The 15,995-nt window shown below is 40.9% G+C and overlaps 1 protein-coding gene across 1 annotated transcript in view; it reads left to right on the top strand.

Annotated features, from left to right (window-relative positions):
- Nucleotides 1–8,007: 8,007 nt before the first annotated feature.
- Nucleotides 8,008–15,995, top strand: part of LOC123366206 (collagen alpha-1(IX) chain-like) — a 42,531-nt gene continuing 34,543 nt past the window's right edge. Inside the window, exons 1-2 of the mRNA XM_045009433.1 lie at nt 8,008–8,204; nt 13,475–13,575. Coding sequence (XP_044865368.1) covers nt 8,008–8,204; nt 13,475–13,575 — 298 coding nt within the window. The remainder of the gene's footprint in view (nt 8,205–13,474; nt 13,576–15,995) is intronic.

The raw sequence follows: 15,995 nt of genomic DNA, 5'->3' as shown, positions 1-15,995 counted from the left end.
GTGAAACATTTTCCACTAGCTAAGTAATGGAAATACTCATCTGGAAGAAACTAGTGTTTTTGCTTTTGGGGGGCTATTTCAGATTTAACTCCTCTCCATGAGCTCAATTCCTCTTGCCAGTTTGCCTAATCTGAAAGGAATTCTCCCTTTGTTTTCAACCTGCTGTCTAGTTGGAGCTGAGCAAAGGCCAGTATCCTGAATACAAAGAGAGAATCCACAACTGGGTTTTTGTTCAGGTTTTTGCTTCTCAAGCGCAGATCTTATTCCTTTTCTAGAAGGTCTTGTGTTTCCGCAGTGTCTTCTTTTCACCTTTGCTTTTCCTGCTCTGGCCTGATTCTAGACAGGCTCAAAAAACATCCTTAATTTTAGTCTTAGTATGTCATCAAAGAAACTCCATACACTTAATGTTAGTGCTGAGCCAGGCTTAAAAAAGTGATTTTAATGTGATTACAAAATGACATGAAATATTAATACACTGTAATGTATGTCTCACAGGCTTCCACATGGCTACAGTAAGTTGTGCCAATATTGTGCACATGAGATTTGTGAGCAAAAGAGTCTTGAAGAGTCTTAAAGCATTTGTTCCAGGGTGCATTTCTGCATCTGTTGTATGGGTATTTTTTATTTGTACTTTTTCCTCCTCAAAGGCCCTTCCTTAAAGGCTATACAAAGGGAAAAGTTAAAAGGTGCCAAGAAGTGATTGACAAGACATAATTGGTAAAGCTTGTTCACCAAGAGAAATGCAATGTAAGAGGTACCATATGTATGCAGAATTCAAGCATGTCATTTGCTGTACAGCACATGGGATCAAAGGGTTGCATGTTACATCCATTCCTCTTTACACCATGTTACACTAAAGACATACATGTCACATCAAAGATGCTAGTTATCCTTTTCTCCTCTCAAGGCTGGGGGTGGGTAGAATGCATTACAGAGGTTGCTCATTTCTCATTCCTATTCTGCAGTGTTAGTGTTTACAGTCTTCCAAAAGGGGCATGGTCAGTGCCAGTTCCCTTAGTCGATATCTTTCCACACAGTACAGTGAGCACAGGTACTCTTACCTTGCAAGATTTCCATTCTGGTGCCAGTGTGGGATGCTTGTCCCAGTGGGGATTCACAGCTCCTTAAGGAGACTGTATTTCCTGTAGCTGCATTTCCAGTGGCATGTTTCAATGAAACTAACATTCCAGCTCTACCAGGCATGCACACATAAAGCAGAATACATACTATATACGAAGCACTATTAGATGTGGTATATACTACAGGTGTTTTTATATGTAGTCATATTCTAGTCACGTGAGCATTTCTTCTTGAGCTCCAGAAGCTGGGAATGGGTGACCGGGGATGGATCACTTTTTGATTACCTGTTCTGTTCATTCCCTCTAGGGCACCTGGCATTGGCCACTATCGGCAGACAGGATACTGGGCTAGATGGACCTTTGGTCTGACCCAGTATGGTCGCTCTTATGTTAATTTACTTTGTAAAATCGCAGAGTGCCCACCCAGCTCAAAATAATAATTACTGACCTGTAGTAGAGTAAAAATGTCACCTCTCCTGGGGTCTTCATTAGCAGAAAAGGAATCCAAGGATAACAGCCTAAGCCTAGGCCTGGCTGCTCTTGAGGCCTAACTCCTTCTAACAGAGGGTTAGTCCTACTTCCTTTGCATTCAGGAGGGTGCAACTGAATAAGCTTTGGGAGCCTCAGTGAGTCAGCAGTGCCGCTGTAGCCGTGTTGGTCCCAGGACCTTTCTCAGACCTGAAGAAGAGCTCTGTGTAGCTCAAAAGCTTGTCCTTCTCACAACAGAAGATGGTCCAATAGCAGACATTACCTCACCCACCTTGTCTCCGTGAGTCAGCAGCAGTTAAACTGCAGTTCCATGCAAGGCGGAGCAACAGGAGAGTCCCATCAGCCTGTGGCATACCTCAGTTGTGTGGGTTAGTGTCTCTCCTCACAGTCTGCACTGCAGGTCCATTTTCCAATCCCTTTCTATACTTTCCTATCTGTATTCCAGCTTCCACTGATTCTAGCGGCTGCCAATATCTTTGTGCAAGTATAATAAAATCTTTCACTTCTGGGCTGATTGCTAGAGTTATATGTATGAAAGCTACTGTGTGGTATTTCCAGGACTTGTAAATGAGGCTTCTTCCTTACAGTACCAATTGTATGATTGACGGGTTGCTGTATCCTGTGTTTTTCATTGTACTGTATGACCCAGTTAAATTTGGTATAATCCTATTATCACTTCCTTAGCATTTATCCCTTTGAACTATTTGCTGATGAAACTCTGCATATCAGCTACACCCAAATTTTCTAATTTAAGTTTTTTCATCTTTCTCTTTCGCATTCACATTCACAGAGTTCAAAATCAAAGCTTACTTGAGATCTTCTCATTAGGAGGTCTTGACGTGCCCTATAAAACTCAGTTGCAAACGCAATATCCTCCTCAACCCAAAGATTATGGCATCTGTTGCCCTCCTCAGCCAATTTGAATTCCACTGTTGTAACCATTCTGAGGAATAGGTATTACCATCTCAGTATAAAGAATGAACAGATGCTAGGGCATAATGCAGCCTTTCTTTGCTCCTTTCCTGACTTTAAACCATGTTGTGCCTCTTTGTTCTGTCTTCTGCATTAGTGTCCCCAAAGAAATCTAGGAAAGCTCATTAGCAGAACAGCCCAAAGCATTTCATAAGAAGTCATACACACAGTCCTCGGTTAGAAATCTTCTATGATTTCAGTGATGATACTAAACATGAAATCTTGATCTTGTATTCTACCCCTCACTCTACTCATTTCATTCGTGTGTGGATGACCATTAGCTGTACTTTTCATGAGACATAGTATTAAAGTATTTCATATCATTTTAGAATAGAATTATAGAAAAGAGTCTTCTACAAACAGCATAATGCCATAAAATAATGTGCTTTAAACAGGGCTTCTATTCTAGGACACAGACTTCAAAATGTCTCATTAATGTTATTCAAACTCCCTTTTCTATTAAACTAAAAGCTGAGATAACATATCCTCATAGCATATGAATGATGTGAGCCAATACTGCTGTGGTGGAGACACACTGTTGAATATGTACCACTGCTCAATTAAAAGCAAATTTTCCTCAACAGAGTATGCTAATTGGATGCTGCTATGTAGCACTTTACCACCCATCCACCAGAACTAATATATTGATTGTCATCAATTATGAAAAATGGGAACGCGCAAAATTTACACAGGAAATATTACTTGTTAAGGTATAATCTCTGCATGTGAAAAATAGGCTTAAATATCCTAAAAATTTGCTTCTACTTTCAAAAAATGACCAAACAATCACATAAACCAAACAAAAAAGGATTTAACTCTTTCAAACTTTTAGCATTTGTTGAGAGAATTTAGTAATGAAGCAACAGTAACTGAATATGGAAGCTCTTTGTAAAATGCTTTGGTGCCCTCTAGTGGGACAACATTGGAAAACACCTTGAATAATTTTGAGATCTGAGCATATTCTTTTCCTTTCATGGCACTATTTTAAGATTAGCTGAAGTAGGCACAAGATTGTATTTTGGAACAATGAAAAAGATTAACAGGAAGAAGTGCTACCTGCTATTGATTAATTGATTCAGTAGATTTGGAACATTCATACCATGGACAAATTTACTCTTTGCTTAGCAGACAAATATCAGACCAAAGTCAGTCTCCAGGAGTCACCCATCACAGTATCTTTGATTCATCTATGCTGGAGAGATGGGAAGGGGAAAAACAGAGAGGAAGAGTTAATGCGGAAAGTTTCCTGGCCCCTATCACTCCCCTTCCAGAAGTGATTGCTTTGAAGCAGGAGAGCATAGAGAAAAGCTGGCTCGGGTTCTTTGCAAGTGATCTGCCCCTGATGCAGTAGGCTGTAAGAGAGGCTACCATCTATAGACAGAGTGGAAGACTGGGAAAGCCATTGAAGAAGAAGGGAGGGTAAGCAGTTAACAAAGGAACAGGAGTGATGTGGTGGTGTGCAGAGAGGAAAAAAACGGAAGTGTCACCAGCTATTGAGATGGGGGTGAGGTGCAGTGCAGCTATCTGGAAGGAAAGGTGACATGAAACAGATGTGAATTTTATGTGAATGAAAGGAAAGGTTGGTTGTGGGGAACTGGCAAATTTCAAAGAGGGAAGGAGATTACTTCTAACTGCTACTTGACTGCCTATCCAAATAATACTAACGGTACTCTTTGGCCTGGTCTACACTGCAGGGGGAAATCGATCTAAGATCCGCAACTTCAGCTACAAGAATAGCGTAGCTGAAGTCGATGTATCTTACATCGAATAAAATTACTTATTTCGCGTCCTTGCGGCGCACCGAGGCTCCCCCGTCGACTTTGCTTCCATCTCTCGCTGAGCTGGAGTTCAGCACTCGACGGGAGAGTGATCGGGGATCAATTTATCACGTCTACACTACACACGATAAATCGATCCCCAATAGATCGATCGCTACCCGCTGATCCGGCGGGTAGCGTAGACGTACCCTTGATCTTTGTTTTTAACCTTCTGCAAGGAGTCCCATCTGAGATACTTGTTTCAGTAAAGTTATTCCTTTTGTATCAATTGCTGCTAGAAAGGTAGATTAGTGACCCTTTGCCTGAGCAAAATTTTTAGATTGTCTCTATATTTTAATTTCTTTTTATCTCTTATTCAGACAAGTGGCTTGAAGAACAAGGGAACACTCTCCAGTCTATTGGCAGATATAATAATTCTGGGAACAGAGTTTGTTGTTTTAACTTTCAGTGTTAAAGTTCAAGAGATTAATTAAAATCATACTGCACCTGTCAAACTGCCAAGGGCACACAAGGCAGGGCAGGCACTCAAAATGAAAACATATAAATGAGGAGCCTCAAAATTATGTGTGCTTAATTTCTGTAGCATAATAATTTTCTGTTCTATCTGTTTCATGATTCTGTGTTTTTTGCTATAGATAATATCCAATAATAAAAGCAAGGTGACATCAGGTGTGTTTAGGACATTGGTAAATTGAGGTCTAAAGTGAAAGATGTCACTCATGACAAGGAGCGGTAGAGAGATCTGAAATATTCTATTCTGTTCTAATTGATTACATGGTCACAGAGGATGCTTGATTCATGTAATGCAGGGGAAGAGTGAACAGCTATCGCAGCAGCAACCCTATCAGGGGCTACATGCTAAGGAATCTGCTCTCCCAGGAAGAAAGTGTGTAGAATTTAAATCTTGCTGGAAGTTGATAGTAATTGCTGCCATGTGCATCGTACCCTATATTATTTTAACAATGGATGAAAGTGAAAAATGCCAAAATCTTTTATAGTTATGATTTGATCATTCTTTGATCTTTCTGGAAGTCATTACAGCAGCAAGCATGGAGATGGATTTCTTGAACTGATGAAAACAAGGTGCGAGTTAGGGTTATACCTTCCAGATATATAGTGGTTTGGGGTGAATGGAGAATGTCCCTTTTTCACATCTTATTCATGTGTAATGGTCATAAGGTAGGAAAGTGGCTGTGGCACTGGAATGGGAGGCAGGAGTTCTATTCCTGATTCAGCCACAGAATTCCTGTGGGTCCTTGGACAAGTCAGTTGATCTTCTCTCGTGCCTCAGTAATCCATTTATAACAAGGGAATAGTATCCCATTCTCTCACAGGGACGGCGTGAGGATTAAATCCACCAATGATTATAGAGTGTGCCAATATTATGTTGATAAGAGCCATCTAGATAGATAACTAGAGTACAAACTTGACAGCTAAACCCCTTCGGTCTTTGGAAAAGTTTGGCTGTAGATCTGAACTTGGTTGTTTGCCCCATCTCGGCGACCAATTGGGTTTGGACACCCACTCAGCGCTTCTGCTGCATACCTCCCAAGGGATTCAGAGCAGAACGGGCACAAAGCAAATGTGGGAGAAGGGGCTTTTGTACGTCTGCAGTGACCAAGAGGAGTGGTATGTCAGCTGACATGTCACAGCTCCTCTCCTTCATAGTGCCAGAAAGAAGGCAATCCTGCATGTTACATCAGGGGACCAGCAATGTGGTTTTAAGGCCACCATATCCCAAGCAAAGGAGACAGCAGGGAAATCCTAACTGCTGGCAGGAAATCTGTCCATCCATGCTGTCTTTTATTTGTGAGGTATCTCCCACTGGGATTCTCTGAATAGAACAATTTAGGTAGCATTAGTAATATGAGCGTGGACTCTCGGGTCCTGCCCCTAAATTTCTCCTGCTAGCTGTTGTCCCGTTAGAGGAGAGGAATGCTGCTCTAGTTGGAGGAGCTGGGGAGAAGCTCTGTTCACCTGGAGGCTTTAATATAGCTATGTGTCTACAAAGTTAAATCCTTGGCAGTCAGCTAAATACCTTAGCTAGATATTTCTATAGAGACTGAGGTGAGAATTGGGGAGAATTCTTTAACCAAACCTCAGTGAAATAACTGCTAATCTATGGGGAAATAACAAACCCAAATGTAAGCCTGATCACAGACACCGACTTTCTGCTTTCCCTGGGGGTGTTTCACCCCCGCTCTGCCCTGAGGCCCTGCCCCAACTCCACCCCCTCCCCTGAAACTCCACCCACCCTGCCTCTTTCCACCCCCATTCTGCCTCCCTCCCCAAGCGTGTCCTGCCCTTGCTCTTCCTGCACCTGCTCCTCTCCCTCCCCAGTGCCTCCCGCCCACTGCTATAACAGCTGATCGGCAGCAGGCAGGGGGCACAGGTGGGAGTGGGAGGAGCTGATTGGTGGGGCGGCTGGTGGGTGCTGAGCACCCACTATTTTTTTTCCGTGGGTGCTCCAGCCCCAGAGCACCCACAGATTTGACACCTATGATCCTGACCATAGGGAGGTTAGATTAGGCCAGGGAGAAAAGGATATAGCTAAGTAATTGAGATTAGCGAGGTCAATGCAGAATTCGACCCCAGATTTGCAAGATATGGATTCCTAATCAAGAAAATCAGGATGTAAGAAAATCAGGATTGTCTCCTTACTGAAATGTAGTGGGGTTTTGGTTGTCCCACTCTGTACATCAAAGTAGCACCCTGGAACTCCCATATTCACCACTGTCTTATAATGATGATATGTTTTGTACAAAGTATACCTTGTGGGGTATCATTTTAAAAGTCTTGATCCGTTGAACATTAATATCCTGTTGGATTTTATGTGCTGTCATTATATGTGACGTTATGAAGTACTGCTATATGTGTTACTAAAATATGTTGTGAGGCTGGAAACACCCACAACCAGCCTTTCAGTCACAACAAAGGAGTAGCCATCAATAGCCAGACGTTAGTGGCTCATCAACACACAATCCACTATCCCAGAGACTCCTTAGAGAAGGCACATATGCAATGGAGACTGCTTGGCCAATGGGGGCTGACTGACAGCAAAGATCTTTCCAACAAACTGGAAGAAAGTATAAGAGAGACACATTATCACTTGGCCTTTCCCCCACCCCAGCTCAACACATGGAAGAACGTCCAGAGGACAAAGACTTTGCACTCAAGGCAGGGCTGGAGCATCCATGGAAAAAATAGTGGGCAGTCCAAGATCCAGCCCCTTGCCTCAGGGGAAAACTGCAGGCTGGATACCAGCAACTCTTCTCATTAGCAAGGTGGGGGACCCAGGCCCACCTGCTACTCTGGGTCCCGACCCAGGGACCCTATAGCCGGCAGCCATCTACTGCCCTCCTCCAACCTGCTGCCTATTTTCACTGGGCCACTTCCCCCGTAGCCCTGGCACCCTCTCAGCCCATATAGAAAAAGCCCCAGCCTGGCAGTGGTCAGCCAGCAGCTCACCCTCACACTCTGCTGCCCCTGCCCAGCACTGCTCTAGCTATGGCACTTCTTCAGGCGCCAGTCCTCTTCCCTCGACTTCCAGGGAGAGACTCCCTTCTGCTTTGCTGAGCAGCCCTTTATATATGGACCTCGGTGGCCCTGATTGGCTGCTCCAGCAAGCTTTCCCCCTACTGGTGGGCTCAATAAACCCTTTCTTGATTTGTGGGTTCTGCAGAGTCTCCATGAAGTCACGAGATCTTCTCATCAACCTCCTCCTCGCGTTGGCGAAAGGGGCCGTCCATCATACCAGGAAGAACATGTTGGATGGGGAGGTTCTCTGCAACTGTGGGGCCTATTTCCGTTCCTCCCTTAGGTCACATATCCGGGCAGAGTTCCTCTGGGCCACCACCACTGGCTCCCTGGATGCCTTTGAAGAACAGTGGGTGCTGGCTGGGGTTTTCTGTTTGGTGTCCCCTTCTGGTTCCTTGATTTTGACCCTGCAACCTTCACTCCTGTCTGTGTTTTATCATTTGTTGTCCCCGGTATTTACTTGGGATCTGCGTTCAGTAGATCCTGGGGGGAGGGGGCCTTTAGATGTGCCCACATTCTCAATAGGTGCCAGCAGAACCTGCAGTGACTCGTTACTGACACTCAGGCAGGCTGCAGCAACTCAGCTGCACATCCCTTAAACAGAGCCTGCAGTGACTCATCACGCAGTCACACTGTGGCTGCCTATCCCTTGGCAAGGCCCTGGTCAGAGGACCCCCAGACACAGGTACATTGACCCTGCTAGAGCTGCAAGTTCATCTGTGCAATAGCACCACTTGGCCAGGGACCCTCCAGCGGTGTTAGAGTCCGTAGCCTTCCAGCCTGCTCTTGATCCCATTTCTGTTACTGCCCTGAGCCTTGCCTTGCCCATGACCCTGCTCCAGCCCTGTTCCTGATCCATTCCAGCCCTGCACCTGCCTCCTGAGATGCCTGACCTTTGGACTGACTTCAACCTAGCTTCACCCTTTGGCCTGCTTCCTGACTCTGACTACAATCTCAATTTGGCTAATCCATGGACTCTGACCCCAGTTCTGACTTGTGACCTGTCCCCAGACCCCAGTTTCAGTGCTGCTCTTGACCCAGTCCTGACCTGACCCTACTTTGGACTTTCAGCTGGACCTTTTGTTACCCTGAAAGAGGGCTGAACTTAAGGGGTGACCTGGCCAGAGAACAGGTCATTGCAGGGCTGAGAAAGTGGTCAACAGGGGGTGCAAGAGAGGTGAAGTCCCTGGCAACAGAGTTCCCTGATGCCAGAGTCTCCTATGGCGATAAGAGCAACTGCATTACTGGGCCACAGGCAGCCGAGTGCACTTTAGGACCACTGTAAATTGCAGTGGGGCTGAACTTGGACTTCAGTTGGTCCCAGGACTGGGGGAATGCAAAGCCACCTTTGGACTCAACTCCCATCAGACCTTTGCTGACCAGAACAGATCATCTAGGCCAGAGAGTTCAATGGGAGGTCAAAACATCCCCTTAGCTATTTGACAGTATCTTATCAAAGTGTATATTTTATGTACCCAAATACTTGGAAAAATTGCATGAAATATTTCTCTATTGATGTCTTAGAATATGATATAGAAATCTATCATCTCAATCTCTCATAGCAATATCCAATACCTTCAGTTTCCAAATATAAACCTGTTGCAAAGGAGTATGTTCTGGTGCTTTCCTAATCAGAAGGTGCAATTTGAATAAAAAGAGAAGCTTTTTTTGGTGAGCTGAACAGCCTTATATACTGCTATAGACAAAGATGAAAATAATATCAGAAGTTTGTCAAATTCAGTAGATCTTATACTAAACACAATGAGTCAGCTCCAATGCCCGCTAAAGTCAGTGGGAGTCTTTCTACTGACTTAAATGAGCTTTGGATCAGGCCCAAGCCTAAGAGTGGGTACAAAAACAGCACAAAGAAGAGCTCTTACTTCTGTGAAAGAAGTTTTTAAACAGCCAAATTTCATATTCCTATGCACTATCTCTGGGATTCAAGCAGCATAACAGCAACAGTATATGAGGGACGCTTCAGAATGGTGATATATTTGTCTTCGGTCTGTCAACTCCTTGTAAAATATAACACCCTATTGTTATGTAGTGTCTCTCACAGCATGACTAGGAACTTTGCTTCAGCAAAGTTCTACATTAATAAAGAGAATTACAACTAAAGAAGAGAATCATACAGTAAGGATACATATTGTAGTTCTGAATATGTATATGTCTTTTATATATGTCTGATGATTGATACCAATATCCTCTCTCACTAAACATGTGTAACTAAAAGTTCTTCATGAGTGGTATCTGCATTGTGGCGAGAAATTATTGAGGTTATCTATAATATATAGGAATGAATAAACAACTGAAAAATTGTAGTTACGTTGAGTCTTACAAGATATCATGAGCAGCAATTTAAACGCTATACTAAAACTAACAACAAAACATTTAGAAACACAATAAACTAAAACATATTTAAAACCCCCAAACCTAACCATTGTTTTAAGCCCAGTGTTTGTGTTTGCCATGATCAGAACCTTGAGAACAAATTTGTGCACATTGGGCCTGACCCAAACTAGTGGGAGTCTTTCTCCAGTTTGTTGCACACTGTTTCATAAAGTATGTGATTGTTGATTCATTTAATAATATTTTATCAGATGACCAAATGGTGGATGCATTGGCTTATACTTATTTATACTGGTCCCTGAGATCACTGAGATCACTTCCTGAAGGGCTTTTGTGCAAATATCTGTTTCTCTCATGGAGAATATGATCTTAGTAATAAGTAATAATCAGTATTACTTACAGGTAGATATAGTGGTCTCAGCCTGGCAATGTGTTCAGCACTATGCAGAGGATGTCCGTTATGTATAGGACTACAAGTGGAAGCACTTAAATATAACATGAAAAGCCTTTTTTTAATGTACCACCAGCCCTGCAAACAAGGAAGAAATGGAAATCTTATGAGAAAATCTGATCAAATGAAGCTTAGAGATCTCAGGGGTTCAGGCAAAGCTGGATAAAGCAAATCATAGAGATACAACTTTAGATAACTTTAGATAATGCTTTCCCAGCCAGAAGGCCGAGAAGCCTTCTTGCACTCTAACAAATGCTCATTTATTCAGCCCTTCAGTAAGTTGTCACAGATTTGAAAGTTCTGGTGACAGGAGGTGGAAGGGGAAAGGGAGGGAATCCAGACACCCGCCCCCCCCCACCCTTCAGCATTGGAGAGATTTTCCAAGAAACTCTATTTGGGGAGTGACTGTCCTATCAGAGGCCTAAAAAACTTGTGAGAGCTACTATATGATCAGACAGCAGAGCCTCTAGCCATTATAGAGGGAGCAAAGAGGTTACTGAAAGAAATGGCTGAGATTGAAGAAAGTATTTAGTGTGAGGAATCTTTAGCTCTATTTTGTTCAGCTTCTCCACGTACTTTCTTTTGATATTCTTTGTGTTCCAGCAGAGTCAATCTAAAGCTTTGTGACCTCACAGGTACACTGCTCCTCAGCCACATTTGTTGCTAGAAAGAATGTAAGTTTTCTTCTTATTGCTTCCATTTGGCATTGTACCTTCTTATATGAGACTTTATCCACTGTATCCATGGACCAGTGCTTTCTAGATATGATATGTACAAGCACATTATGCTGTATGTTTTGTGTAAAAAAAGTGCTCACTAACAAGTTTCATTATACCTTAGCTATGAAGCATGTACTTTTCTTCCATATGTTTTAGTAACATGAGATTGCATTCAGAATCTCCAGGAAAAAAAAAAAAGAAAAGAAGCAGCTAGTTGAAATGCAGTTTGTATAAATGCGTCTTTTGAAATGTTGCAACATACTAATGTTAGAATACATTGTCTATGTCTATAATAATCAGGAACTAAATACCTATGCCACTTTTTAAAGAAAAAATATACTTTAACAAAGATGACTTTTTAAAATTACTGAATTGTGTAATTAACATTCTTACATGAAATAACAAAGAGAAAATTAAGGGTGACTTGATTACAGTTGATTAGAATCTACAAGGGAAAAATATTTAATTGTGGGCACTTCAATCTAGCAGAGAAAGCTATAACCCCATCCAATGGCTGGAAGTCAAAGCTATATAAATTCGGAAGTGGAAATAAGGCATAAATTCTTAACAATGAGAGTAATTAATCATTGGAATAATTTACCAAGGGTAGTGGTGGATTTTCAATCACTGACAATTTTTAAATCAAGATTGGATGTTTTTCCTAAAAGACCTGCTCTTGGAATTATTCTGAGGAAGTTCTATGTGTTATACTGGAGGACAGACTAGATGATCACAATGGTCCCTCTGGCCTTGGAATCTATGAATCTAAGAACAGAGTCTCTTGCTTTTATATCTAGTTATCAAATGTATGATATATTACAAATATTGTGAAGGATTTGGTGTAGGACCTGATCCTTCAGCCTATACTCAAATAACTTCACTGATTTCAATGATGTTACTCACATAAGTAAAGGTTACAATATTAGGCTTTAAATGCATAGGATTATTGCCGCTGATGTATCCTATGCTGTCCTTGATACTCACATTATGTGTGCATCAGAATGATACTAGAATAATATGTGTAAGCGCCTTGCTCCTCTGTCTTTTGATTTTTTTTTTAAGAAATAAAGGAAAAGGATAATGCATAGTTAGTCCAAATTAATTGTTGCAAGATTAACAATCGCATGGCTAGCAGACTTTCTAGTAAAAATGGTTAGGGATTAGCTGAGTAGCGCAATTTGCATCTAACTAGAGATTTGAAACTTTCCCAAAAGTCTAGATGTCAGAAGACAAGGGTTGGTTCTTTCTCATCTTTAAGAAGATAGTAATTAGAGTGACTGATGTGTGTAGAGTGACAGCCTATTGTGAAAATCTTCAAAGATGCTAACAAAGGCCCTGGTCCTAAACCCCTTAATTTCAGTGACAGCAGGACTGGGCTGTAGATTAACCAATTGAAACATATTTCACTATGTATAATTTTGAGCCTCATCCTGCTTCAGGTGAGGTCAGTGACTAAAACTCCATTGACATCAATGACTGTAGGATAGAGCTTTAGATTGAAAGGAGTAAATCTTTTTAATGGGATGATGCCATGTAGATATTATCATCCAAGTACTAGTCTAATAATTAAATTATTAAAACATTAAAGAGAAAACAATCTATGTGAAAAATAAGACAATGAGCATCTAGTAAAGTAAAAAGCTCCATTCTTAGAATGGCCTTTCACAGCAAACTGTAAGGTTCAATATTTATCTTTGTCACTCAGTAGAGGACGATTGAATTGCGCATATAGTTCACCACTATTGTTTGTATCCATAATGTAGTTAAAACTAACTAGCCAATATCTTTGTAACAAATACTTGTGCATAGAAATCTAGTTATAGAAGGTGATTTGGGGTCATTTGTGACCCTTTACATGATGGATAATTATTAGACGTATAGTTTGAAAATAATTACAATGCATATTTTAAGTCTTTAATTTATGCATGCAGTGTCTGTGTGTATGTTTATACATATATGGTGTATATATACACTCACATTCCCCATCTGTTGTGGGGATTCCCTATCACAGCAAACCCAGTGCTTTAGGGATTATTGAGTGAGAGTAGAAGATTAGAATTAATAATAAACAGATCTAACTATTAAATGTTCCTTTCATAGGTGCATATACTCAAGAAGTCCTACAATGAAATTTCCAGTTCTGATGGTCCTGGTGACTCTTTTCAATATTTTCCGATGTCAGGATTTACCAAATACTGTAGGTATGTGAACATACTCCTTTCATAGTTGATAAATTCAGAGCTGATTAAAAATATTTTTCATCAACAATGTGCTGACCAGCTTGTTACAGAAAAAAATTGTGAAAAGTACAATGAATTTTTTCCTGTTTTTTTTTAAATCAAAATAAGTTTCAAGTGGACATTTTCTAAGCACTCTTTTACTAACTGACAATATATTTCTTCAGCGAGAATTGGCCTTAATTCTTGTGTAATGAAATAAGTGATCTCCTCCTCCATTATAGTATTTTGCAGTGATTTGGCTCTGCATCAAAACAAGTGTGTGTGTGTGAGAGAGAAACTGAAAAATAGCTTGAATAACAACCTTCCCCTCTAAAATGTAATTTAACATTATGGTTATTTTATTACATGCAACAGTACAAAAAAAGTTGCCATATATAACTAAAAATAATGCTATTTCTTATAATAATAATAAAGAACACACAATATAACAGTGCAATTTGTTCTCAAATCTTAAATAACTGTTGGAAAAGCATTCTGGAAATCAGCATGCAAATATACATAAGTAGTGTCTCACTTTGCTTCATAATTCCTACAGTAGCTCAAATACTGTCACAAGGCATAGTTTGAAATCTGGCATCTGATGACACCTGTACCAAGGCATAGGAAAGCATAACTATGCAGCAGAAGGTAGACACCTCAAATGGTGGGCAGTACTGAAGCCTAGCTGTTAGGTTGGAATTCTATTTTTATCTAGCAGAGTAAGAAACATATTTCCTGACAAACCATTCTCATTACCTGTGGAATAAGCAATTGTGTAAAACAGTTATTTTCCAGGAAGCCACTATTAAAACATAGGAAGGAAAAGGCTCATAGTTACCAACCAATCTTTAGTTTTGAAAAGACATTAATGTAGAACAAATCAAGTAGCAAAAATAAATAAATATTAAGTTTCCGTAAAAGAAAGGTCTCTACTGGAAATACCTTGCCTGATGCATTCTAGGACTGCATTAGCCTTTTTCATGGCCGCATCACATTGATGGCTCATAGTCATTCTGTGATCAACCGGTAAACCCAGGTCTTTCTCCTTCTCTGTCACTTTCAACTGATAAGAATTTTTACTATAAGCTGGGGACTTGTTAGTCCCTAAGTGCATGACCTTGCACTATAAATTTCATCCCATTTCTATTACTCCAGTTTACAAGGTCATCTAGATCTTTTTGTATGATATTCTGGTCCTCCTCTGTATTGGCAATACCTCCCAACTTTCTGTCATACGCAAATTTTATTAGTGCACACTCACTTTTTGTGCCAAGATCAGTAATAAAAATATTAAATAAGATTGGTCCCAAGACCAATCCCTGAGGAACTCTGCTAGTAACTTCCCTCCAGACGGACAATTCACCTTTCAGTCTGACCCATTGTACTCACCCCTTTAACCAGTTCCTTATCCACCTTTCAATTCTCATATTAATCCCCATCTTCACCAATTTAACTAATAATTTCCAATGTGGAACTGTATCAAATGCCTTACTGAAATCCAGGTAGATTAGAACTACTGCATTTCCTTTGTCTAAAAGATCAGTTATCTTCTCAAAGAAGGGGATGAGGTTGGTCTCACATGATCTACCTTTTGTAAAGACATGTTACAGTTTATCCCTTTACTGTTCACCTCTATGTCCTTAGCTACTTTCACTTTCAAAATTTGTGCCAAAACCTTGCATACGATTGCAGTCAAATTAACAGCCCTGTAGTTTCCTGGATCACTCCCCTCGCCCCCTTTCTTAAAAATAGGAACTATACTAGCAATTTTGCAGTCATAGGGTACAATGCCCGAGTTTACAGATTCATTAAAAATCCTTGCTATTGGGCTTGCAATTTCATGTGCCAGTTCCTATAATTAAGATTACCCAGGGGCTGCAATTTAGTCTCATTAAGCTCTTTGAGTTTGTCTTCCACCCTGAATATGGTAATTTTTACCTCCATATCCTCGTTGCCATTAGCCACTCTTCCACTACCCCTAAACTCTTCATTAGCCTCATTAAAAACTAGGCAAAGTATTTGTTTAGGTCAGGCCTAAAGTATCTTTAATCTCCACACCATCCTCAGTGCTTAGTGGTCCCACTTCTTTCCTTGTTTTCTTCTTATTTATATTGCTATAGAACCTTTTACTATTGGTTTTAATTCCCTTTCCAAGGTCCAACTCTGCTTGGCTTTTGGCAGTTCTCACTTTATCCCTACACTTTCTGACCTCCAAGAGGTAGTTTTCCTTGCTGATCCCGCCCATCTTCCATTCCTTGTAGGCTTGCTGCTTTCTCATCATCACCTGTTTGAGATGCTTGCTCATGCAGCTTGGTCTGCAACCCTTCCCTATGAATATTTTCCCCTTTCTTGGGATGCAGGTTTCAGATAGCTATGGCAACTTTGACTTAAAGTTATTCCAA

The sequence above is a fragment of the Mauremys mutica genome, chromosome 3 (genome assembly GCF_020497125.1).
Source record: "Mauremys mutica isolate MM-2020 ecotype Southern chromosome 3, ASM2049712v1, whole genome shotgun sequence".
Classification (NCBI taxonomy): domain Eukaryota; kingdom Metazoa; phylum Chordata; order Testudines; family Geoemydidae; genus Mauremys; species Mauremys mutica.
The sequence above is the reverse complement of the archived record's forward strand: the minus strand, read 5'-3'. Positions and strand labels throughout refer to the sequence as shown.